The sequence below is a fragment of the Neomonachus schauinslandi genome, chromosome 4, assembly GCF_002201575.2.
Source record: "Neomonachus schauinslandi chromosome 4, ASM220157v2, whole genome shotgun sequence".
Taxonomy (NCBI): domain Eukaryota; kingdom Metazoa; phylum Chordata; class Mammalia; order Carnivora; family Phocidae; genus Neomonachus; species Neomonachus schauinslandi.
The window spans coordinates 24528901-24555914 of record NC_058406.1 but is presented as its reverse complement, the minus strand read 5'-3'; the positions used below and the strand labels follow the sequence as shown (position 1 = coordinate 24555914).

Sequence of the window (27014 nt, the reverse complement as noted above, 5' to 3'; positions counted from 1 at the left end):
AAAAAAAACAAAGACAAGTCCTCCCATGAAACTTTTTTACCCCAAAACTGATTAGGGATCTACTGAAACCATGAAATCTAACTATCTAGTTTCAAAGAAATACAGGGCATGGAATAATATATTTGATAATACCGAAGGGAAATCCAGGGAATCCACAAATCAGGAATATCCAGAATGCAGGAAACTTCAGGACCAACAACTCAGTTTCATCAACAAATAATGAAAAAAAAAAAAAAAAAGAGTGAGTTTGGGGAAACCAATAGGTTAAGAGAGAGACAATCGACCAAATGCAGTATGTGGACCTTTTTTGGCTGCTGATTTCAGCAAATCAACTAGAAAAACCATTGATGAGGAGGATGATGGGGGATACTATGGAATTGTTCATTTTTAATTTGATAATGGTATTATTTTTCTCAAGTCCTTTCCTTTTAAATATATTAAAATATTTTTGAAAAAATTCCAGCAACACTTCTTCTGTAGTTTTCTGTGCTTTTTTCATGACACTGTTATAGCCTGCGTACTGCTCACCACATGCACATGCGCACACACACACACACACACACACACACACACCCCTACCGAGCAGGACTACATTTCCAGAGCGTAGACAATTCTGTCTCACCTACTGTCCTGTGCAGGCCTCAGGGTAGGGCTTTGCATACTGAGAGTACTCAAATGTTTATTAAATTTTTAAAAAGAAAGAAAGAAAACAAAAAAGAGCCAGGAAGGCTCCAGCGATAAGAAGTATACTTTGAACCAAGGATTGATTATGTTTAATGGGACTTTCTGTGCCTGAGGTCCAAACACAAAGTCCTGGGGAACGAAGAGCAGGGATGCAAAGCTGCCACCATGACTCGTGAAGGGGACCTTCCTTGGGGGAGAAGATGCAGATACCCCCAGCCAGGCTGGGTCCCTCTAACACACACCCAACACAACTGCAGCTAATTTACTGTGTGTGTCGTCAACTGCCTCCACCACCAGACAGGGGCCCCACCCTGGATCTGGTCACATGGCTGGACCTGGTAAGTGGTTGACAGCCCAAAGTATGAAACTTCAACAGCGTCCAGAGGAGGAACAGGACTGATCACAAAGAGGGTCAGTAACATCCTTGTGTCCAAGGCAGGAATACCAACTGGAGATTAATCAAAATGGAGACCCTGAATGGGGGGTGTGGTAATGAGCTGGGCCCACAGTCCTGCTCATCTGAGTTGCTGATGAAGGGAATGCGGAGTGGGTCATGGACGGCATGTGACAGGAAAAGGGGCACTGGAAGGTGGAGGGGGTCTGGAGGGGGACAGGACCTGGGAAGCAGCTGCCGCCTGCTGTGTGACCTGAGGCTCGGCTGGCCTAGGCCAACCTGGTTCTTTCTCAGTGCGGTCGGATGTGGGAAACCACAAGAATGCAGGCAGGACCGGTGCATCACGGTGGAAAACTGAATTTCTGAGCACATCAGGGAGGCTTACTCAGACTAGCTGGAGGAAACCACATTGAACAACCCAGCTATGGAACGAGGACATAATCAAGTCATGGCATGGGCAGGTGGAGGTGGAGGTCGGGGGGGGGCTCCTTCTGCCTGTGATAGATAAGGGGCAGGAAGAGCTACAAAGAGGAGCTGACATTTGAGTGGGTCTTAAAAAACTAGACAGGGTGGAAAAAGAGAGAAAAACAAAAACACACTGAGAGCTCATGATGATCTGGGTGCCCGTTAGGCACCGAAGTTCCCTTCCAGAAAAGGGGCCACACAACAAAGGCCTGGAGATGAGAAACTACAATGGTATGTCTGATTTTCTTTCCCCTCTTTGTCCATTCCTGTTCCCTTGTCACCCTGGAAAAACCCATTAAAGATGAACTGTTTCTTTTTGCTTCTAGAAATTCACTCCAGGGCTTGATCAGACATGGACGTCAAGATAGATATACTCACAACGCTTGAAAATAGCAAACCAACTACTAGGTTAGATGGATTAAAATACTATGTAGTCTTCAAAAAGCATGTTGTCAAAGGTTAGCTGACGGCATGGAAAGAGCTATACCCATACTGAGTGGAAAAAAGCAGTTACAAAACAATACAATCCAACTTTATTTTTAAAAATAGAATACATTTTTTTAAAGACTAAAAAGAAATCTAATGTTCAAAGAGTCTATCTCTACATGGTGGGATTACGGGTGATCTTCATCATCCCGCCATTTTCTACAATGAATACGTTTTACTTGTTTAAAATGAGATAAAAACACCCCCAGAATGTTATTTAAACACACACACACACACGATTGAAAAGAGGCCCACGTGGGGTAGGCTCACCTTCTGCAGGATGGGGGTAGGGCACGTGTTGTCAAACAGGACTGAGTTGAAGATTCCATACACGCCCTCACCGAGGTGGTACACGATGGTCTTGGGGGTGGAACCATTTTCCTCTGTGGGGAGGGGAGGGGTCAGGGGCAGCACAAGCAGCAGTGTGAGGGGGTGGGAGCGGGGTGCTGGCACAATGGGAGGCTCAGCAAGGATGATGGGTAACTGAAGCAAAAAGGCTGCCCCTTCCTCAGCTATGGGGTGGGTCCTGCTGCCTCCTATGACATGAGGTTCACGTGGTGCACTCACCCCTGCAGGTGAGCACCCCTGCACAGGACATACTTCCTGCCTGCATCTGAGCTCCTGGATGCCCCAGCAAAGGCCAAAGAGCAGCCCACCCAAACTCGATACCCCAAGAGGTTAAGCCGCTCGCTCAGACTTGCAACTATAGCAAGTCCTCAGTATGTAAACCCCCCTCACAGCCCCCTCATGGGGCAATGCATGAGCTGAAATGAGAAACCAGGTCTCCTGGCTGGACTAATACGGTAATTATCCAGATTTATAAAGGAAGCCAGAAGAATGTCATCTCTACACACACACACACACACACACAGAAGACATTCTACCTGGAGCCCACCACCCCTCCAAATGGATTCTCAGGGGAAGACACACCTCAGCTCTCCTGCCTGGGACCCTGGAGCAGAAGGCTCCAAGATCAGAGCCCCAGACCCCACTCACTCAAGGGGCTGCTGGAAGGACTGATCTCTCTGGAAGGGCAGGCATGAGTGCTGATGTTGCAATGTGGGCAGAGAACCCTGAGTCAGCCCGGCCTGAGCTTGAATCCAGGCATTGCCCCTCACCAGCTATGTGACTTTGGGCTAGTGACTCAACTATGTTCTGTCATCTATAAAGTAGGCTTAGACAAATATAAGTTGTCATTAATTATTTTCATTATGTTATGAGCAGCAGTAGGATGAGTAAGAGCCTATACTTTGGAGAGGAGACAGACATGGGGTCAAATGCAGGCTGTACTTTTTACTATTAAGCAATTCACTTGTATTCTCTTTGGCTCTCAATTTTCTCATCTGTACAATGGGTTAATACAGTATCTGTTCTCCCTAAGGTTGTTTTGATCTCAATCTTCATAAAATGTAAACGTGCATAGGAAAAACTAACACTAAATAAGTGTCTTGGGGGTAAGGGGACTTGGTTGTAAGTTTCCCTAAAGAAAGGATCCATCCTCCAGATTCCCATCCCCTAAAACCAGACCTTGCTCAGCCAGCCACTGTCCCTAGCTTCGGGAAAAAACGGGGCTCTGCTGCCCACCTGGCACCTACCCTCCCTTCCAGGCTGGTCCAGAAGAACCTCCTTCTTGGCAATGATGCTGACTGCCAAGGTGAAGGCCGAAGTCACGTAGTAACGCCCCAGCCTGGCAAGGATGTCCACGCCACAGCCCTCTGGGAAGTACAGGTCCAAGGCTGAGTTGATCACAGAAGCAATCTGGTGGGACAGGGATGGGGGACAATGACATGTGTGAAATGGGGGGTTTACATACTGAGGACTTGCTATAGCTGCAAGTCTATTTCTTGAAAGCTTCTTTGATTTCAGAAAGAGGCACTTGGCAGCTACTAAGGCCCCAGACTGGGGACTAGAGACAGTTGGTCAGGCTTCCTGACGTAGGAGGCAGACGGAGCTGGGTCAAGACCCTTATGCTTGTGTAAATCACCTTCCTCAACGCCCCCACAATGGGAAGAGGTGTTCTTTTTTTTTTTTTTTTTTAAAGATTTTATTTATTTATTCATGAGAGACAGAGAGAGAGAGAGAGAGAGAGGCAGAGGGAGAAGCAGGCTCCCAAGGAGCAGGGAGCCTGATGTGGGACTCGATCCCAGGACCCCGGGATCATGACCTGAGCTGAAGGCAGACGCTTAACCATCTGAGCCACCCAGGAGCCCGGGAAGAGGTGTTCTTAACATAATACTTGGTACTCGGGTTCCAGAAGCCCTGATGTAGATCTTTCATAAATGACCAATGTGTTAAATGACACATTTTTCACAGAAAATACAGAGAAGAATGAAAATCAAAATCACCCGCAATTCTATCATCCAGATTGTTAATCACTGTTAACTTTTTGGAGTAGTTCCTTTAATTCTTTTTCTATACAAACACTGTTTTTTATTATAAACATGATAAGGCTATACATGTTTTATAACCTGTTTTACTCAACAGACTTCCGTGAATGATCTCACATGGGAGTCATACGAATGTACCATAATTTAACAACTTCCCGAGTGTTAGACGGACCAGGAAAGTCCACTGGGTTTTTGTTATGAACACTGCTACGATGCTCATCTTTGGGGCTAACTCATTGCGTCTGTGGGGGATTATTTTCTTAGGGTCAGTCCTGAGATGCGGATGTCCCAGGACTTGGCTCTTATTAGGGAGAGGCGGCCCCTAGTGGTTGGAATGGGGATTGCGGGGGCACATTTTTCTTGATTTCATCTCAGATGGAAAGAAGCAGACAGAAGGTGGGCTTTTCCTTTCCCTGCCCTCCCGTTTGATTTCTCATCAGCTCACCTGAGGGAGAATAGAGCATGCCAGGCCCTCAGAGAGTTTCAGGACTTATGCAAATAGGCCTGGTTAAGTTTCAAATATGTGCATGGACTAGAGTCAGAGAGTGTTGGATGTGTGGCCAGCTCTGCCGTAGACTCAGAAAGTGACATAACCTCGAGGAGCCTCAGTTTGCTCAGCTGTAACATGGGGCTAATAATAAGATGATCCGGGTAAAGCATCAAGCACAGCATGCCGTGCCTGGGACCCACTCAACAGTGCCGGGTATGCCCACCCCACCTCCTGCAGAGCCCAGTACCACACTTCTGACCCCGGGTTACCTCTTCGAATCTCACTTTGGCCCCCTCCAATCCAGGGAAGCCACCGCCAAGGTCCAGGATGTGCATCCCATGGCCCAGCTCAGCACCCATTTCAAACACAAGCCGGGCGTCTGCGATGGACTGAGTGTAGGCATGAAGGTCAGGACAGCCGCTGCCGACGTGAAAACTGGGAAGGGAGGAAGACCCTCGGCTTACATGCAAGGCCCCAGGTGCCACCGCCTCAGCCCCCACCGGGAGCAGCCTTGGACAGGCACAATGGGCATCATGCCCATTCTGCAGATATAGTGACTGAGGGCCCCGGAGGGTAAATGCATTGCCAAGGGTCATGGGGCAAATGAGGGGTGGGCAAGAGACTAGATCCGAGGTCCCTTAGCACTTGGTGTCCCTCCCACCCCCTCATGCTGCCACTGGGGCTAAGCCTTCTGGGATGAGGAGCAGGGCCCGAGTCAGCCAGGTCCGTACGTTCCTCTCAGTCAGCGCTGTGCTTTCATTTCCCCATCTATAAAGTAGGGATAAGGTCCCACAAGGCTGTGGGATAATGTTTCTGAATCGTTTAGCACAGTGCCTGGCATATCCTAAGCACAGAATAAATGAAAGCTATACTATTACGTCATTATCATGACTTCATCCCTATCCCTGCGAGCAAAGAAGCACAGCAGCAAAGATGTGGCTGCACAACCTGTAGCCTATAATAAGTTGGTATAACTCCTGCAAATCCAGGTACCTCCTGGGGCCTCCTGGGACAAGATCTTCTGGGGAACCATGGGGTTGAGGCAATGGGACACTCCAAACTTTCTTTCCAAAGAGAGGAAACTCTCCAATGGCAGGATTCTAGGCCCAGGGACAGGCCTTCCTTGGAGGCCCTGACGGAGGTCTCATAGAGAATGGATTCACTCCTGGGAAATGACAGCGTATTGGTGTCAGGGATGACACCAATGACACCAATGACAGGGATGGTGGGGCTTCCGGGCACTCACCTCACCCCCACCACCTCCACGTGGCTCCTCTTGGCATTTTCCAGCAGGTGTCTGCAGGATTTCAGCGACGCTCCAAACTTGAAGCTCAGGGGGCTCAGGGAGTGAGATTCATCGGTAGCAATGCACAGAACCATCCTGAGGAGATACACAGCGCACTTCTGCCGCGTGGACCCCACCCCCCCGACCCCAACCACGTCCTCTCGGAGAACAGGGGTATAAACTCAGAGCCGCCCACCCCACGGGGCCCTCACCCCTTCCTGTCCCTGCACTGCCAGTCAGCCTCCGAGGCCCGTCCTTTCCATTCCCTAAACGTCTCTGGGCCCATCCCGCGGCCCCTGCCCTGGTCCCGACCTCACCAGCTCTCCCCGGCAGCTCCACTTCCTCCGAATCAGCCTCTACACCGGCCAGGCTTTTCCAACTTTTCTTGTATGAGGGGAACCATTTTTTAAACACAGTCTTATTGAGAACCCCAATATCACGTAAAACCAACAAAATGGAAGCTGCTTTGGGTGAACCAGAGTGGCCCCCCCCGGGCCTCCCCATCGCCCCGAGGAGGCCCTCCCTGGAGCCCCTGACAGCATCAGGCGACCGCATGAAAGCCTCAGCCAGAGCAAAATGTCCAGCCCTGACCCCCGCCAAAGCCCCTGTGCATCAGGTCCCTGCCCTGGGACCGTGACCCACCAGCCATCACGGTTGCCCTCACCCCTCGCACAGGGTCTGTTCCGGCCACACCAAATTTCTGCTCATCCCTCACACGCCCCCAGCCGCTTCTGACCTCCTCTCATTCTGTGCTTTGATGCGCTCCGCTAATTCCACTCCCTCCTCGGGCCCACCTTGAAGGCCACGTCCTCCATGCAGCTTTCCTGACCACCCTCCTCTTGCTCCCTCAGCCTGTGACTTTGACTCCCAGAATCTCTGCCTTGGCCCTCATCAGGCCCTGGCTCGCTGGGTCCAGTCCAGGAGCGCCCGCCCCAGACTCCTGGGAATGTGGCCGGGTCCAGGGCAGGGTCCTCTGCTCCAGCGCCACTCCTCCCTCCCCCTCTGCCCTCACAGTCAGTACAGCCCTCCCCACGAGTGGTTCTCTGCTTACTTGGCACTGGGGTGGCTCTTTACCACCTTGGCCAGCTCCGCCTCGTTGTCAAAGCTCAGCAGCTGGACCCCATGCTTGGCAGCGTACTTGATCTGTGCGATTTGCTTACAGGGGTTGGCGTAGATGATCTTACTGGCAGGGACACCAATACGCTGGACCAACTCCATCTCTGCCTGTGGGGTCCCAAAGGTGATGGTGAGGAGGCTCAGGGCCTACCAGGCCCACGGAAGTCGAGGAAGCACAAATGAGGGGCAGAGTCATAGCTATGCAGGGGGAGGTCCCTAAGAAGTGGGCCTCATTTGTACACAACAGATATGTGAAAATCAGGACTCACGCCGGTTCACCATTCTTTGACAGACAAGGCTGCCGTAGACAGCTGTGCAGGTGGCGCACTGTAAAATTGAGAGGAGGGAGGTCCCATTCATAGAGAATCCACTATAGATTTATATATTTGTTACAACTTCCTGGCAGTAAAGCATCTCAGTCTCACAAAATCAGTATATTCATTATAATAAGTGCCTCAAGGATGGGTACATTTTCTAATTCACTCAAAGACATTACATGGAGTCATGATAGCCCTAACAATAGGCACCTGACACATTTTCCTGACAGATTTAATGTTTAAAGAATATTCCTGGGGTGCCTGGGTGGCTCAGTCATTAAGCGTCTGCCTTCGGCTCAGGTCGTGATCCCAGGGTCTTGGGATGGAGCCCCGCATCGGGCTCCCTGCTCAGCGGGAAGCCTGTTTCTCCCTCTCCCACTCCCCCTGCTTGTGTTCCCTCTCTCGCTCTGTCTCTGTCAAATAAATAAATAAATAAATCTTTTAAAAATAAATAAATAGACTATTCCCTGTTGGGGACACCTGGGTGGCTCTGTCGGTTAAGAATCTGCCTTCGGCTCAGGGGAGGGGGGTGGGAGGATGGGTTAGCCTGGTGGTGGGTATTGAGGAGGGCACATTCTGCATGGAGCACAGGGTGTTATGCACAAACAATGAATCATGGAACACTACATCTAAAACTAATGATGTAATGTATTGGGAGAGAGAGCACCTCTGAGCTTATGCACAAGCCACAAGCAGGGAGAGAGGCAGAGGGGCAGAGGGGGAGGGACAGGAAGAGAGAATCCAAAGCAGACTCCATGCCAGGCAGAGAGCCCAGCGTGGAGCTTGATCTCACAACCGTGAGATCATGACCTGAGCCAAAACCAAGAGCCAGACACTCAACAGACTGAGCCACCCAGACGCCCTGGCCATATAGGTTCCGTGACATCTATTCAACACTAAGGCAGCCAGACAGGGTGCATGAGTGAATGAGTGTGGCTGTGATCCAATAGAACTTGACAGAATCAGGCAGTGGCCTGGATCTGGTGACCATCCATCGTCTGCGAACCCTTGCTTTGGATTCACTGCTTTATCTACTCCTTACAGTAACCCCGTCAGAGGGGCCTGGCTCCGCTCTAGAGAGAAGGAACCTGGTACTCAGCGAGACGACGCAGCAGGGAGGAGGCAGACCCAGCTTGCAAACTCAAGTCTGAGATGATGGAGGGCAGGAAGTCAAGAGGAAGCCTGTTCTGAAACACCGTGGGAGACACAGGGCCATCTTTAGCCATCCTGAGTTTCTAATAAGACTAATTTTAATGTAGCAACTTCTCAGCACGGGGTACTTACGTGCATTCTCACGTGATGCCTGAACTGTCCCGTGAGGTATGCATTGGCCACACGTTACAGAGGACCACACTGAGTTCAGAGAAGTCCACCTGCCTGCAGAGACACAGCCAGCAAGCAGCAGAGTGGGACGAAGCTGGAGTTGCTGCCCCCACAGCTGGCTTCCAAAGTCCCTGAGTCTGAGTGGATGTGCAAATGCGATTTTGCTCCCAGCTTCACCATATGACGTAAGAGGAGGAAGCCACGGTAGCAATCTGGGGCTTGTGATTTAGCTCTGATTAGAAACACTTACACGGGGCGCCTGGGTGGCTCAGATGGTTAAGCATCTGCCTTCAGCTCAGGTCATAATCCCAGGGTCCTGGGATCGAGTCCCGCATCGGGCTCTCTGCTCCTTGGGAGCCTGCTTCTCCCTCTGCCTCTCTCTCTCTCTCTCTCTCTGTCTCTCATGAATAAATAAATAAAATCTTAAAAAAAAAAAAAGAAACACTTACACAATAACTAGTGTTATTCACTGAAGGATTTCCATATGACAGCCATAGCATTAAATATTTTATGTACATCTTTATTTAATCCTCATGATAATTTTATGAGGCAGGAAGCAGAGGCTCAGAGGTGAAGTGACTTGTCCAAAGTCACACAGCTTGTAAGTGGCCCAGCTGGGATTCTAACCCAGGACTGTCAGACTTCAGCACACGAGCTCTTAACCACAGTACTGTGATGGAGAATTCAACCTCGAAGCTGAGCTGACAAGTGTTTCTTGAGCAACCATTGAGATGCCAGGCTCTGTCCTGGTGCTAAAGAAAACAAGTGGTGAGTAAAGTAGACAAATTTCTGACTCTGTGGAACTTTCAGGCAGTGGGGAAAATAGGTAAGAACAAATGAGCGATAAATAATGAAGGAGTTACAAACGCAGAGCCCTGAGGAAAAAGCACAGGATACTAGAGAGCCGGATGGGGGACCCGGATGTGAGGAGCCAAGGACAGCCTTTCTGAGGGTCAGAAAGTTAAGCTGAGCTCCACAGGAGGCCTCGTCCAGGCCCAGAGGGAAGGAAAGAATGGTTCTGGCAGCAGGAAGCAGTCTGGACTGAGGGGCTGAGGCAGAATGTGCTCAGCCTGGTCAAGGAACAGGGAACACTGGAGTGACCTGGGCAGAGGGAGCACCACGGGGGAAGATAAGGTTGCAGGGAGGTGGGCAGAGCCAACAGGGAGACCAAGATGGCTGATGTGGATTTATATTTCATCCGGCAAGTCAAGGGAATCCGTTGGAAGGGTTTCAAGGAGGGAAATGGCACAGTCAGATTTGCACCTTAACTGCAAGGTTTAAACGCACATCACTCTGGCTACCGTGTGAACACGGACGCAGGAAGGGCCGAGAAGATTCTGGGGGGACTGGTCGCAATCGTCTGGGGTGAGGGAACAGATGGGGGAGAGGTGATCTGGGGGCAGGGCCGGCAAGCCTAGTGGTAGCTGGCTTGTGGGGCTGTCTGACTCCATGCCCAGCAGGCCAAGCAGCCCTTCTCCAAGGGGAAGATGGTGAGCGTGTTGGAACACACCGGGTTCCAGGCATCCTGTGGGATCCCGGCAGCTGCTGGAGATATAAGGTCTGGGCTGGAGATCAAAATGTGGGAGGTGGCGGCATACTGATGGTATTTACAGTGGTGGGAGGAGATGAAATTACCCTAAGAGGAGGGAGAGTTTACAAGAGAAAGGGAGCCTGAGACAGAATCCAGAGGAGCTCTCTCATTGAGAGAGAGGGAAGTCGGGTACCCAGGACCTGCAGAGAGGGGAGGAAGAAGGACACGTCCAGAAGAGGGGGAACAGCACATAGATTATATATTCTTGTCACGGCACAACCAACAGAATGGGAGAAGATATTTGCAAATGACATATCAGATAAAGGGCTAGTATCCAAAATCTATAAAGAACTTATCAAACTCAACACCCAAAGAACAAATAACCCAATCAAGAAATGGGCAGAAGACATGAACAGACATTTCTGCAAAAAAGACATCCAAATGGCCAACAGACACATGGAAAAGTGCTCAACATCACTCAGCATCAGGCAAATACGACTCAAAACCACAATGATACCACCTCACACCAGTCAGAATGGCTAAAATTAACAAGTCAGGAAACGACAGATGTTGGCGGGGATGCAGAGAAAGGGGAACCCTCCTACACTGTTGGTGGGAATGCAAGCTGGTGCAGCCACTCTGGAAAACAGTATGGAGGTTCCTCAAAAAGTTGAAAATAGAGCTACCCTACAACCCAGCAATTGCACTACTGGGTATTTACCCCAAAGATACAAATGTAGTGATCCAAAGGGGCACATGCACCCTGATGTTTATAGCAGCAATGTCCACAATAGCCAAACTGTGGGAAGAGCTTAGATGTCCATCAACAGATGAATGGATAAAAAAGAGGTGGTATATATATACAATGGAATATTATGCAGCCATCAAAAAATGAAATCTTGCCATTTGCAATGACGTGGATGGAACTAGAGGGTATTATGCTAAGTGAAATAAGTCAATCAGAGAAAGACAAGTATTATATGATCTCACTGATAGGAGGAATTTGAGAAACAAGACAGAGGATCACAGGGGAAGGGAGGGAAAAATGAAACAAGACAAAACCGGAGAGGGAGACAAACCATAAGAGACTCTTAATGTCAGGAAACAAACTGAGCGTTGCTGGAGTGGAGGGGGGTGGGATGGGGTGGCTGGGTGATGGACACTGGGGAGGGTATGTGCTATGGTGAGCGTTGTGAATTGCGTAAGACTGATGAATCACAGACCTGTACCCCTGAAACAAATAATACATTATATGTTAATAAAAAAATAAATTACATATATATATATATATATATATATATATATATATATATATTCTTGTCATGGCAAACCTTGTCTTGCAACCCCTGTCTGTACAGAGGGAAGGTGTCGACTCTCCCAGGGGTCGGGGGGCAGGTACAGAGCAGCACTCCCATTCAGCTGATTGACATCTGAAGTCTTTAAAACTAGCAGCATAGGTTATTGTTGAGTGTCTTTAAAAAGAATCTGTCACAAATGGGGAGTTGCTCTTCAGTGGGTATAAAGTTCCTGTCCTGCAAGACGAAGGAAGTCCTAGAGATCTGCAGAACCGTGTTTATAGTCAACAATACTGTGCTGTACACACAAATATGTGTTAAGAGGGTAGATCTCAAGGTTAGTGTTCCTTTTTTTTTTTTTAAGATTTTATTTGTTTGAGAGAGAGAGAGAGGGTGCATGTGCACGCACAAGCAGGGAGATGGGGCAGAGGGAGAGGGAGAAGCAGACTCCCCGCTGAGCAGGGAGCCCAACGTGGGGCTCGATCCCAGGACCTGGGATCATGACCTGAGCTGAAGGCAGACGCTTAACGACTGAGCCAGCCAGGCGCCCCTCACATTCAATGTTCTTACTACAACAACAGTCGCTGTGTTGAATGTTACTGAGAGTCCGAAAAATAAGAGGACCAAGGAGTGTCCCTGACAAGGTCTAAATGCATGGACACGATGGACAGATCTTCAACACCTGCCGAGTTTAAAGCTATTGCGACACAGTACCCACCACATAAACATCTTTTACATTTAATACATTTTCTATGGATCATAGTTGTACCTAGTTTTTAAACACCATATACCCACCAAACTCAAACTCATAACGGTGATTATCTCTGGAAACAGAAAGCTGAAGGCCTACATGTGTGTGTGAATGAATCAATGCATTCTTTGAATAATTCAAAATGCATGTTTAAAATCAAGTACTTACTACTGAATCTTGGAGATCGCTGGGGATGTTAGTAAGAGATTCCTTGGAGTAGTGACAGTGGAAATGGGGACGCATGGCTCAGATGCCGGGGCTAAGGGAAACAGCCAGGTGCACACATACAGGCGAGTGTAGACAACTCTGGCCTCAAAGAGGGAGCATGGGACTGGGCTAGGGGATGGGAGGATGCTGATAGAGACAGCAAGAGAAGGCAGGATGGGGGCAGGGGAGGTGACATAAAGTCCTTGGGAAGGTGGGTGGGTGGACCAGAGCCCCACGCAAGGTGTGGCTTGTGCCCTTGACCTGTCCATGGCATAACTACCGCCCCGCTCACACCGGCCCTGGGTCAATGTCGGCCAATGTTAAGCGGAGCCACTAGGGATGGCCAACCAGAAGAGGGCAGCGTCGGCCTTTCAAGAGAAGCTGTGCATCTCGATCCACCTCTCAGTAAGCCGGCTCCTCCCACCTGCAGGGAGGGGGCGTGGCCTCTGTCGGCCCTGGGGGTTAGGAAGACAATCGTCACCAGCTGGGGCTGAGCTCTGCCCTGCCCTCCCCAAGGGAAAGATGCAGTGAGAGAGTTGGAGACCCCACTGCTGCTGGCCCTACTCACGTGGCCACTTCCCAGCGAGTCGCTCTCCCCCTGCGCCCCCTTGCCAGTCTGTTAAATGCTTCCTCACTGGGCTGTTGTCAGAATCAGGGCAGTAATAATTACCTCACAGGGTTGTTGCGAGAATAAAATGAGATCATATACAGAAAACGATCGGCAAAGGGCCTGGCAGGACAGAAGCACTCAGCAACAGTACATGCTTTTAACATCCCTGCGGACTTCAAGGTCTAAGCCCTTAACACCCTCTAACTCTGCTCTTTGGAGGCCAGCCCTGAGGCCAGACGGCCAAGCACAGGGCCCCACCTCTGGGTTTCCAGACACACAGGACTAGTCAGGGGGTTTGAGTCCTGTTCTTCACCCCTAGACCAAGAAGGCTGGGAAAGGAGCCCCGCCCTCTTCTCCCAGAGCTGAGCCCCGGCATGCCCGCAGGGGGACGTCCAGGCTCTGCTACCAGCAAGCTGCGCGCGGTTGGCCCCCAGTCTCCTCGACTGTAAAATGGCCATCTCTCTCCCTACGCACCTCACGGGCTTGATGTGAGACACACGTGAATCTAGGTGTGCAAAGCAAGGGCTAATGCAAGGGGGTTTTGAGGTGACAATGGGGAGAGACTCACCTATCACTAAGAGCGTTACCGTCGTCTTTGAGAAAGGTTAACCTGCTTGTTCTCACCATCCCACCATGGTGCACACCTCTTTCCCACCCAGAATCCCTCCACCCCTGTCATCCCGCCCAGGCTAGCTCTCCTCCTTTCTCCTCCAGGGTCCCTTTCTAGAATCCTCCTCACAACACTCAACCATGCTGTTGACCAGGATTTGAAAGGAGTTCCCCTCAAAACAATCATTACTAACCATTAAAAAAAATAATAGTAATGACAATATCACAAAGCAACGCCCACCAGGTTTGTTCTCACCTCAGGGCCTTTGCACTTGCTGTGCCCTCTGCCTGGAAGCTCTTCCCCTAGTTATCCACCTGGCTTGATCCTTTGCTTCCTTCGGGTCTGTATTCAAATTTCAGCAAAGCTTTCCCTGGCCAGACTACATGAAAGTAGAATCCTCCTTCCCAACATTTCCTACTTCCCTTCCCCACTTTAACTTTCTCCCTACCATTGACCATCTAAAATAATATAGATTTTCATTGTTTAACTTATTTGGTTTTTAGAAAGCAAGTTCCCTGAAAGAAGAGCCTTTTTTGTTTGGCTTGGTTTGGTTTGTTCACTTGCTAAATCCCCACCTGGAATAGAACGTGCCCCCCTGGTAGGTACTCAAAAAAGGTTTGCTGAATGAATAAATATGTCCAAAGCGGTACTCTGAGGAAACTTTGTAAGCTTGAAGCCTTTCATCAACTAAGAACAGGAAGAAAACAGATGAGCGAAGCATTCAACTCCAAGACAGCAGAGGCTGTCTTACTCAACACTGTATTGTCAACCTAGTTATACACTGACCCGCACACTGGAGTTCAACGACTAGAGAACGACAGTAAATAAGCAAAGTAAATCTAGAGAGAGCAGGAGGGGAATTAAGTCAACAGCATTAATCTCATTAGAAAGGCAGAAAAATTGGCAACACAACAGAATTCTCAAAGGATTAGTTGAGAAAATGTACTGTCACACATTACTAAGACTATAAAAGAAAAAAAACAATGATAAGAAGGTATTTTTGTTGTTTTGTCTTGTTTTAATTAGAAGAATACCATGTATAGCTCTATGCCAAGAAGCTTGAAAATCTCCATTAAAAAGGTGACCCACCTACCCAGAGACACACACGGCTTCCCGTTTAGAACTTCCATGCTTGTTTCTCCCTCCCTCATCCCTTCAACACCCCTCCCAAGTGGGTGGCCCGTCCCAGGGGGCAGGGGCCAATGGCACGTCACCCCTGCTTCCCCAGGGCCCGCAGGCAGCACCCCAACCTCGTGCATGCTGAGCAGGCAGCGAGGGCCATTGTGCCGGCGGGGGGCAGGGGCTCACCTTGTTGGCACAGCTGAAGCCCAGGCCCAGCTCGGCCAGGACCTTCAGCACACCGGGGCTGCTGTTGCACTTGACCGTGTAAAAGGGCCGGACTCGAGGCAGGCACTTCAGGAAGCAGAAGTGCTTCCTCACCACAGCACCCAGGTCGGCCACGAAGAAGGCAGCGACGTCACCCTGCGCGAGAAGAGTGAATGTGAGACCCTCGCTCGGCTCCCTCCTGGTGCGTGCCATCTGCCGTCCTCCCGGCGAACCTGCCCCAGGCCCGGCTCTGGCCACCAAGCCACCCGGCTCTACAATCCTCTGCACAGAAGGCCTGCATTCTGGGTTCTGTGATCTGGCTCCCGCCCCTCCTCCACTCACCGCAGCTCCAGCTCCAGCCCCACACTGCTGCGTTTCCCCACCTCCAAGCTCTTGCTGCCATCATGCCCTTCGCGCAGAATCCCCTTGCCCCCACTCGGGTCTGGCAAATTCCCAGTCTACCTTCAAGTTTCACCTCCCCCAAACAATAAGGCCGTTAACTCTGCCTTTAATGCTCTCACTGCATTTTGCACATGCTTTCAAAGTATCGGAACTTTATATACATTCATCTTCTCCAGAAAAAGATAGATTCCTTGCAGGCCAAAGCTATGGCCTGCAGCCCACGGCCTTCCACACGTAGGCGCTCGCTGAAGCCTTGCGTGAGTCCCACCGCCACTGTGACCCATGCCCGTGAGCAACCGGTCATCACAGATTTGCTGAGGGCAAAACATGTACGAGGCTCTGGGTGAGACAGCATTACTTCAGCCCTCGCTGGAACTGTTTCCCTTTTATGCTACACTTCTTTTTACTGAAGCCCACTTGGTGTCTGACATGATGCTAAGGGACAGAGCTGACCAGACAGGGTTCCAGCCCTGAAGGGGCTTGGGTCTTGAAGACAGCCAACGCTTTGAGCAATGACAGGCCCATTCAATAAATGCTCCGCGGGAGTTCCTCCACAAGGCAGTGGAGGCCACAGAGAAAAGGAAATACAAAATCGGCCTGGGAGATTAGGACAAAGTGACACTGATGAGTAATGAGGAAGGACAGAAATAGATAAGGGCGAGAGAGGCCGGCAGAAGGGCATTCCAGGCAGAGGGAATAGCCTGGGCAGAGGGGTGATAACAGCACATGGTGTCATCGGGAAACAGAGCGGTCGTTTGGTCGGCTCCCACGGAGCATGGTCCGCTGTGGGCAAAGCCGGGAGCGGGGCTGTGAAGGCAGAGCTCGGGCTTGACCCTGCAGGCGGTGGGGGACCGCCAGACAATTCTGAGCTTGAGCATGGCTGTGATGGAGTCGGAGCCGGTGGGATGAGGCAGGGAGAAGGTCAGTGGGCCCCTAGAGAGATGAGGTCTGAACTACAAAGCCAGGGCCGGGCAGAGCACCCCGGCGGGTGGTGTAAGGAGCTTGGTGGTGCCCTGATGACAGGGGAAGCCGGACTCCCAGGTTTCTGACCTAGAGGGCTGGGTAGATAGTGGTGGTGCTGTTCATCAGGGCAGGGCAGGCAGGAAGAACAAAGTTTGGGGCAAAAACAAGGAAATGGGGGTCAAATGAGCCCGTCTCTGGCCAACAGCAAGGACTGAACGCCAAATATGAAGGAAGATGAGGGCCACAGGGGTCCTTCCAGAGAAGGCAGCGGGGCCTGCACAGGGAACAAAAGACCCACCCCCACTCCCAGTCCCTCACCGCGGTGGCCTGTGAGGCCCCCAGAGTGAGCTCCTCCAACAGTTCTCGGGTGCTGAAGCCCTCCTCCACCATCACAAAGTCTGTTTTGCTCAAGTAGCCAGCCATGCCGAGGAGGAGGAGCCGATGGGCTGGATGAAGCCGCCGCCAGGCCGCCTTAGAAAGTATGCAACACACTGCAGGGGGAAGGGGGTTGGTAAAGTGAGGGGGCCCGCTGGGGGGGCTGCCCTCCGCTGCCCCTCTGACCTCCCCAAGCCGGGGCGCCCGGTCCTGACACACCCCACCGCCAGCACAAGCCTGCGGAGTTTAGGTCCCCTGGGAAGGGTGGGGACGACCAGGAATCCTGACTGGGACAAGGCATAACATGCCTAAGATGTCACTGCCTCTCCGAGCCTCAGTTTCCCCATCTGTAAAATGGATGGATTATTTTGGAGATCCTTTCCAGTTATGAAATTCGGGTTTTAGCAAAAAGGAAAAGAACGAGAGGGAGCAGGAAAGCCAAGAAGCTCGGGTGGGGAAGTTTTCAGCGGACCCTCAGTCTTGACCACGCCCAACTAAAGAGGCTGGGAGTGGCCCCACCAAGGAGTCTCAGCCCCAGAGCAGGAGTTTAGGTTCGAGTCCGCCCCCGCTCCGTGACCTTGGGTACGCCCTGTCCCCTCTCCGAGCCTCAGTTTCACCGTTTGTAAATGGGGGGGGGCAGGTCCTGACGTGCTAGGATTCTAAGCGTGCATGGGGCCACATGGTGGGTAGGGGTCGTGGGCTCCCGGGCGGGAACCGAAGGCTGAGGTTCTGCCCGGGTGAGCCTTCCCGAGTGCAGGGCCGAGGACCCGCCCCCCACACCCCCTTACCAAGCCCCGTCCTCCTTCGCGGGGGCCAGAGCCAGGCGCGCTGCTAGGGGGGGTCGCCGGTGACCTCGAAACTTGTGCAACACCCCAAGGAGGAGTGGCAGTTGCGGAGCCGAGGCCCCTGCTGAGAGGAGGCAAGGGGGCCGGGGGCAGGTCAGCACTGGAGCCGAGGGCGCCTGCCCCCGGAGGCTCCCCGAGCCACTCCCCGCACTCGCCTTAAAACGCATTTACACGGCTTCGGCCCATAGGTCTCCCCAGCGAGTGAATCGGATCCTCGGCGCCTCCGCTCGCCGGCTCCCCCCGGCTCGGGCCCCGCGGCCTGCGCCCCGCCCGCCCAGCAGCCACCGACCCCACGCCCCGCCTGCCGCCTGCCGCCCGCTTATATAAGCCCCGCCCGGGCCCCGCCCCTGGCGCCCAGGCCCCGCCCCGCTCCGTAGCCCTGGCAACCGGGTGCCGCCACCCCATTGGTCGATTCCGACATAAAGCATTCAGCTCTGCCACCCTGCTCGGCAAACCTGAGTAAGCTTCAATCCTCCCAGCCCGGCGGGCTCCACCGCTACCCCACACCGTGAAGTGGGACCTGCAGAGCCGCCGCCTCAGAATCCCGAGCGCCTACACGCTGGGAAGCTTAGGTCCTGGATCTTGCATCTTAGCGAGCGGGCAGGAAGCCAGGAGGTTTCCTGATTGCTCTGGGAAATCTCTGACTACCTCCTCTCCCGGGTGCCTCTCACCTCTACTCTGGTGATCTGCTCATTCCATCCCTCAAAGCCCATGTCAAATGTCATCTCCTTCTGTTACTTTTCTAATAAAATCCTTCTTATTTAATGACCTCTCCCAGCATCTTCTCTGATTCCTCCAACTCAAAACCCAGCTAAAATGTCTTCAGAGATGTGACTTTCCCAGCTCAGGGCAATCTTTCCCTTCATCCCACCTTCTGAATGGGGCAAACTCCTACTCACCTTCAAATAAAATGTCTCCTCCAAGGTGCATTCTCTGACTTCCTCAACTCAAAGCATTTTTTCTCTTCTACACCTGACAAACTCCTCCTGCTCACCTATCAAAGTACAGTGTAATGTCACCTTCCCTGTCGAGCATCCCATGACTTTCCTAGCCTGGAGGGACAATGGAACTCACAGCAGATATATCTGTGTGGACTCCTCACTCATTTGGCTCTTGTTACCCAGAGCATGAGATTCCTGTTGTTGCTTTACACCTCTTGTTTGGTTACACTTCCCAGCTATTTTGTGAGCTCCCAAGGGCAGGAACTGAGTGCCTGACTCCTCAGAGTGCCCAGTGCCTGGCTGAAGAAGATTCAGTACGTGTGTTACTCAAAAGCTAATCCAAAAGTTCATCTGAAACAGTGATTGTACATGAATAGCTAAGACATCTTTGAAAAAAAAAAAAGAAGAAGAAGAAGAAAGAAAGAGGATTTCTTCGACCAGATATCAAAATATTTTATAAAGCTATGGTCTTTAAAACATCATGGTGCTCTGCAGAAAGAGACGGCAGTAAAACAGAACAGAATCTAGAATAATCTCATGCATATTGGAGAACTTGATAGGTAATGGGGGCAGCATTTCAAATCCGTGGGGCCAAAGAGCTCTTTAGTCTAACATATGTATTTATGTTCTCTGTCGGGCTGTAGGCTTCTTGGAAGCCCGAGGCACTTCTTGTCCTGCCTCAGTATCTCCCTAGGGCATTGTGCGCAACCTAATCAGAAGGTGTTTAGCATATATATGGTGTAGACCTTGAGAGTATGGAAGATCCATTTTCTGCTCCCCACTCGCCTGGCCACATGACCGCTGGGTGTCCTTGGCTGGGTCATCCTGCTTCGACCAAGTTCCCTCTGCCTGGCTTGGTTTCCCCACTGTGAACTGAGAGGGTTCAGACTGAATGAATTCTCTAGGCCCTTCTGCCTGGTAACTTCTTGCTTTCTATGCATTGGAGCACCCTTTCAGGGGCAGTCCGCTTTACAGGATGGGTCATTGCAGGTCCTGGCAGGTCCATGCTTTGAGAGATTTGTAGTCATTTGCACCATAATATGAATTATGACTGAGGTCTTCCTGAGACTAAACATCTACTGATTAGGAGGGGGTAGATCGACATAGCTATGGCAGAAACCTCAAAGGGAGCCCTCAAGAAAAGATGACAGTAAGAGAAGAGGAGGGGCACTCAAAAAAACTGGCTCTATTTTTTAAAATTATTCTTTGAGCTAGCTGTATTTGGATGCCATGGTCTAAGTCCACCTCACTAGCTTTTTTCATCACCTGGTACATAGTTAAGTGCATAGTGGGGCCCATTCAGTATTCTTACTGAATGAATCAAAAAAGGTAAGAAGGAACAAGCCTGAATCTACTCTGTACATTTGTAATTTGTCAAGGGTTAGTAGAGCAGAAAAATCTGTAACGCTGCACTGCATACAAATTTATCTTTTTCCCTCCTGGGTATGTGATGTCACTGAATCTCCATGACAACGCTATGTCATAGGGGCTATAATTGTTCCCATTTTAGAGATGACGAATCTGAAATTCAGAGAAGTTCGGTAACCTGCCCAGGGTTACATAGCAAGTAAAGGGGGAGCCCAGATTTAAACCCATCCGTCCCAATTCAGCCTTTATGCTTACCTGCCGACCGGTGCCTGAGCGTTTGGGCCCCAGCTCAACAAAAGTCACGCAGTCATCCTGCTGGCATCCAGACCAGAGGCTGGTGACTCCTCTCCTGACAGTCTCCGGTACCGCTCTTACCCATGCACAGCCCTCAGAACCACGCTGCTGAAGCAGAACAAAGAGCCTCTCATCTCTGGCCAGGATCGTGTCAGGCAATTTCAACCCATTCTTCCTAAACCAATCATAATTACAGTCACAACCACCGCAAAAATATAAATGCCTTACGTGTGTAGAGAACTGGAGAGTTTACAAAATACTTTCTGGTTCATCATTTCATTCAGGCTTCCCAGTGCTTCACGGGATTGGACATCGGCTCAGTTTAGGCTTGGCTGAGGAAAATAAAAGGTCAAAACTCACAAAGCGGGACGCCTGGGTGGCTCAGTTGGTTGAGCGTCTACCTTTGGCTCAGGTCATGATCCCAGGGTCCTGGCATCGAGTCCCGCATGGGGCTCCTTGCTCAGCGGGGAGTTGGCTTCTCCCTCTGCCCCTCCCCCCATACTCGCTCTCTCACTCTCTTTCTCCCTCTCTCTCTCTCTCCTGAAAAAATAAATAAATAAAACATTTTTTAAGAAAATATTTTATTTATTTAAGAGAGAGAGAGCAGAGCAAGAGAGAGAACACGGGCAGGGAGGAGGGGCAAGGGGAGAGGCAGAAGGAGAAGGAGAAGCAGGCTCCCCACTGAACAGGGAGCCAAGTGGACTGGATCCCAGGACGCTGAGATCATGATCTGAGCCGAAGGCAGACGCTTAACTGACTGAGCCACCCAGGTGCCCCTATTAGTCCCATGTTACCGATGAGAAAATTGGGGTTAAATCCTTTGTCTAAGGTCACACGGCTAGTGAGTAACAGAGCGGGGACTTAACAACTCTGGTCTGGCAAATTTGATGCCTATGAAATTGGCCCCGGGAATGGGGCAGGAAGCCTAAACAAAGAAGGCAAAGACCAGGCCAAGAGCAAACAACAGGAGACCCAAGAGAGGCTGGAACTGAGAGTCAGACACAAGATGAACTGGCAGAAAGGGCACGAACTGCAAACTCCCAGGAGGCATCAGTGAGATGGAGACTCTGAAACAAGGAAGCAGAAGCTGGAAGTAAGGTCAGAGCTGTCTTCAAGTTGAGGATGGAAATGCATAATACCAGTGGCCACCATGGATTGAGCATCTTCTAGGCCCCAGGCATGGTATTATGCGCTTAATGACAATAATAGCTGACATTGCCAGAGTACTTGCCCTCACGAGGCCTTGTGGTAAGATGGTTATAACCCCTAACCTCACAGCTGCCCTATACGGTGTGTGCTTGTTGGTAGTAGAGGGGAGGTGACATGCAGGAGATGCTAAACTCCTCAAGGTCACACAGTGTGTGTGTGGCACCACTAAGCTACATACATTTCCTCCAACCTCACCACAAGCCTGCAAGGTGAGAATTATTACTCTCATTTCATGGATGGAGGAATCTGAGGCCCAGAGAGGCCAAGTGATTTTCCCAAGACCACACAGCTGACAGATGGCAGAGCCTGACTCCAACTCAAGGCTGTACAGTGAGGAAATTGGAACAGTGTAGCCCTGGGTCATGTGGGAGCAGACTTTGGACCCCAACCCTGGGAACCCAGAATTCTAGTTATTAGTGAGGTGTCTGTGTCCCCTGACACAGAAGCTCGAGTGTGTTGACTGAAGATGGGATTATCGTCACACCCCTTCCCTAGACAGACAAGGTGTTGAGAGGCTGAATTTGGTAGTTTGGATCTCTTTACGTTTATTTTCACTCTCTTTTAGGCTGAACACGAATGTGAAAAAATAGTAATAATGTGTGACAGTTAAGGAATTCACACACCCTCTCTCAAGCCGGACCTGAGTCATTTCTGACAAATGTGATAGGAAAACAATAACAGCCAAATAAAAACTACTCGGCTGAAAATTCTCCCTTTCTCCAGCTGCTGTCCCCGGAGCCTCTGGGAGGGGACGGAAAAGGCTGTGGCCTCCCCCGCCTTCGCCTTCTCCGGTAGCTCTCAGATGGATGCGCATCACGATTACCTGGAGGCCTTGTTCGAACAAATGTCTGGGCCTCGCCCCAGAGTTTCAGATTCGGTAAGTCTGCGATGGGCTCGACAGTATGCATTTCTGACAAGTTCCCAGGGCCTGCTGAGGCTACTGGCCCAGGGACCACACTTTGAGAACCCCTGCTTCAACGAACTTGAAGCACAGCCGGCAAAGAGGTCAAAGCTGAGTACTCTTGAAAGAAGAGCATCAGGTTCTCATCCCGAGAGGTAGGATGGGGCAAAAACCAACCCGGGCTGAACGGCCGTACCGTCTCTGGATAACAAGAGAACACATTTCAGGGGTGGATAAGCTTCAGTCCATCTCCTGGCTGTGTGACCTTGGCAAACTTACTTATCCTATGTGAATACCCCCTTTATTCATCTGTGAAATGGGCACAAGAATGCCTACTTCCTAGAACTGGTGTAAGGAATTCACGAGTGTGTAAAAGCTTTTGCCTAGTGCCTGGCACATACATTCACAAATGCATCCTAAGTGGTAGCAGTTAGTATTATTACCCTGAGTCAGGGGTGCAGGAGGCCAGAGGAGAAAATCCAGAAATGTATCAGAAGGACATTGCTGGGGCAGAGTGGGAGAAGCAGCCCCACAGGGAGGTTTGTCTGGGGACCTGGGCTGAGGGACACCCAGCAGCAGTCAGAGGCTCAGGGAGAGTCAGCCCAGTGTGAGGGGGTGGGTGGTGGAATTCCATTCCATTCCCCCAAGAAATTGGGACCGAGGCCCATGTGCTGAGCACTGAGTCATGCAAGCCTGACCCAAGCTGGGCCTCTTTCTAAATTACTGTAGTAGTCATGTTCTCCTCTGGAAAACTGCTCACTCACCCCCAGGAAGAGTGGAGCCAGGCAGCCATGTCTGTACCTCAGGGCACTCTGCTCCCCTCCCCCGCTGCTGACTAAACATCCCCACAGCCTTAGGCCTCCAGCGAACACACCAATCAGAGACACAGAGACTGTGCTCAGGTGATAGGTCAGAGCCACGGTCAATGGCATCCACTCTAGAGGGAGCCAGAGGCTTCTAGTCCCTCCTGGAGTCTGAGAGAGACTCTGGGTCCTTTGGGCAGGCTCCTTCACAGAGGTCACATAGCAGCGTCCTTAATGACATGGACACCAGGCCTCCTGCCCTTGAAAGGCACAGTGTCACTTCCTCTGCATTCTATTGGCTAAAATGGGTCACCGAGCTGACCCAGATTCAATGTGGGATGAGGCTGGTTCATTGTGGCCATCTTGGGAGACTAGGTGCCCCCAAAGCCATCCAGTCTCTGTCCTGCCCACTGCCCCAACTCTGAGTCGTGTCCATCATCTCTAGCCTGGAGGTCTGCAATAATTTTCCAAGTAATCCCCTGTGCTTCTCTTCCCTCCTGTCAATCTAGGCCCCACACAGCCCCCAGAGTGTTATTAAAATGCAAATAATGTCAAAATGCAAATTAAGTCAGTCCCTATTTCAAACACTGCCAGACTATCCTGGTTGCTAATGGGGTCAAGTCCCGGACCCTTGAAAACGCCTGGGAGGCCCTCCGTGAGGGACCCAGCTCCTCACTCTCCCTGCCCCCACCATGCCCACTGCCCCATAGCTCCTCCAACCTGCTTTGCCCTTTCCTTTCCTGGGCCTTGCCGCTCGCAGGTCCCTCGGCCTGGAACATTTTCCCCACCTCTTCACCTGCGCCCCGGCTGCTCATCCTCCAGGTCCCTGCGTAAACGTCCTTTCCTCAGAGAGGCTGTCCCCGACACTTGGGAGCAGTCAACACATTTTTTGTTGCGACTAAGAAAAAATCTGGCTCAAGCAGAAAGGGAATTTCTTTTTGCCTCACGTACCGAAGTCACTGGAGGGTAAAACTTCAGATGCAGACTTCGCGTCAGGTCTCGGCTCTGCCTTCCTCGGGACTGGTTTCCTCCTCAGGCGGGCTCTTACCCCACCACCAGTCCTGGACCCCAGGACTGTCTCCTCGGCTCTGCCTCTGACTGGCCGGGTCTGGGTCCAGAGCCACCCAAATAAATAAAATGAAATCCCCCCCCCAAAAAAGAATATAAATCCTTTAAAACAATATTTTATTTTAAAAATTCATACAGAAAAATTCTAAAAATAGTACATACCCTTCACCCAGACTCCCCAAATATTAACATTTAGCACTATTTTTATTTTTATTTTTTTTTTTTTTTTTAAGATTTTATTTATTTATTTGACAGCAAGAGAGACAGCGAGAGAGGGAACACAAGCAGGGGGAGTGGGAGAGGCAGAAGCAGGCTTCCCGCGGAGCAGGGAGCCCGATGCGGGGCTCAATCCCAGGACCCTGGGATCATGACCTGAGCCGAAGGCAGACGCTCAACGACTGAGCCACCCAGGTGCCCCAACACTATTTTTATCATTCTTTTTCTCATGTATATTTATATATGTGTCCATACACATGCATATTGTGTATCTGTACCTATGTGTCCGTATAATTTATTTTTTTCTGAATTGTGTGAGAGTAAGTTGCAGACCTAATTTCCCTTTACCCCTAGTATATCAGTGTGTATTTTGCCAGGAATGTGCTTTGTCCAGCTGTCCGTGGGGCTCACTTGGATATGGCACACCTCACCTCCTTCAAGTCTTCGATCAAAAGAAACTTCCTCAGGGAGGCCGACACAATCCACCTTATAAAGATGTCAACCCACCCCCTCCATATGCACTGTTTTGACTTCACTCTCAGGTCCTACCCCCTCTTTACTTTTTCTTCTTTTACAGCACCTTTCACTTTCTAAGATACGTTGGAATTTATATATTGTCTATGTATGGTGAACTTCATAAGGACGAGGATCTTGTGTTCACTAAAATATCCCATGCTCCTAAAACAGTACTTAGCAGATAGCAGATGGTCAACAAATACTCATGGAATGAATGAATGAATGAATGAATGAATAGGGCAATCTAATGTCAGAGCAAATGAGTAACACAGTGCTTTTCAGCAGGTCCTGCCACAAGCCAGGCACGTTCTCAGAGTTGTTCTGTGATGTCCTCTGGGGCTTCCGAGGCTCTCAATGGGACCATCTGTGATGCTGATTCACAGAGCCCCTAGCCATTGCGGGGTTGACCCAAGACAAAGTTAGCAGACCTCAATTTTGCCATTGTTACCTTTGGCTTCCCTTTCTCTCTCATTCCCCTCCCCCAAAGCCCTCCTTTACCCTATTGCGCTTCTCCCACACAGTGACGATTCCCCTCCGTCTGGCAGAGACAGGACAGTGCCGTACAGAGAGCACAGGGCTGGAGTCCTTGGAAAAGTCGCTTCCCTCTCTGGATCTCAGTTCCCTCTGTGACTCCTGTGATCTCTGAGATTCTTGGCGCTGGGATATCACCATCGCCCCCGTCTCTTTATATCATTGCCCTGGGGAATCTGGACTGAGATTGTGGCCTTCTCTCTGACAGAAGAATGCACGTGGGTTTTTTCTCACAGGGAGTAGATAAGAAAAATATTTTCAGGTCTGGGGTTTGCTGCTTCCCGGCCTCTCAGCGAGGGGAACTAGACAAATCTGGATTGAAGTCTAGAGCAGCCACGCCCTAGTAGCTCTAGGACCCGGGCAGCTGGCTTCAGGGCAGCAAGCTCAGTTTTTTCTGCTGTAAAATGGGTTTAGAAATACCTAATATGGTGGGAAGAGTAAATTAAAAGATGCACGCCAGGCACTTTGCATATCACCTGACACCCAAAAAGTGTTCCAAAAATAGTAGCTGTGATTAGCTTCAGAGCCCTGTGTGGATTCCTGCAGGTGCACCTGGGCATGAGGCCGGGGTGTGGGAGGGGGATGGAGGAGCAGTTCTGGGGTCTTCTCCCCATGGCAGGTGTGGGGGGCGGGGCGCTGGGTGCAGGTGTTTCGGAGCTGGTGCGGTGGGTGGGTAGAAGCTGTAGCTATGTTGAAGACGCCAACTCCTGATGTCTAGACAGAGCTCCAGGCCACTCATCTCCCTGTTCCGGAGACTGAGCCCAGAAGTCTGAGTCACAGAAAGCGCTTGAAAGTCCCCGGGAAAGCCAGCTGGGCCAAGAGCACTTAGAAGTTGTTTTCCTCACATGTTTAGTTTATTGAAATACCATATTCATCATTTATAGCTGCAGAACAAATAACTCCCAAAACGTCATAGTTTAAAGCAACAAGCATTTATTATCCCACACAACTTCTGAGAGGCAGAATCAGGAGGCAGCTTAGTTCAGAGTCTCTCATGAGTTTGTGGTCAAGCAGCGAGCCAGGGCTGCAGACACCTGAAGGCTTTAACTGGGACGGAAGGACCCCCTTACCGTAAGCTCGCGCACATCGCTCTTGACAGGAGGCTTCAATTCCTCTGCCACACGCCCTTCTCCACAGAGATGCTCAGCACATGGCCTCTTCCAGAACAAGCCATGAGAGAGAGAGAGAGAGAGAGAGACTAAGATGGAACAGCAAAGTCTTTTATACCCCAATCTCAGCAGGGACTCACCATCCCTTCTGCCATATTCTACAGGCCACAGAGACCAACCTGACACCATCTAGGGG

General features: G+C 50.7%; 1 protein-coding gene across 4 annotated transcripts in view; it reads right to left on the bottom strand.

Moving 5' to 3' along the window:
* Positions 1–18163, bottom strand: part of AZIN2 (antizyme inhibitor 2) — a 39205-nt gene extending 21042 nt beyond the window's left edge. The window contains exons 1-9 of one of the 4 annotated variants that reach the window (XM_044913955.1): positions 18018–18163; positions 17806–17923; positions 16961–17133; positions 15260–15433; positions 7243–7415; positions 6153–6287; positions 5176–5341; positions 3625–3787; positions 2300–2412 (exon numbers count right to left, since the gene is read on the bottom strand). In XM_044913955.1, the coding sequence (XP_044769890.1) occupies positions 2300–2412; positions 3625–3787; positions 5176–5341; positions 6153–6287; positions 7243–7415; positions 15260–15433; positions 16961–17065 (1029 nt within the window). In that variant the 5' untranslated portion in view covers positions 17066–17133; positions 17806–17923; positions 18018–18163. Of the gene's footprint in view, positions 1–2299; positions 2413–3624; positions 3788–5175; positions 5342–6152; positions 6288–7242; positions 7416–15259; positions 15434–16960; positions 17134–17805 lie in introns of those variants that run through there. The other 3 variants (XM_044913954.1, XM_021683671.2, XM_044913956.1) reach the window with 3 other exon arrangements.
* Between the last annotated feature and the right edge of the window lie 8851 nt (positions 18164–27014).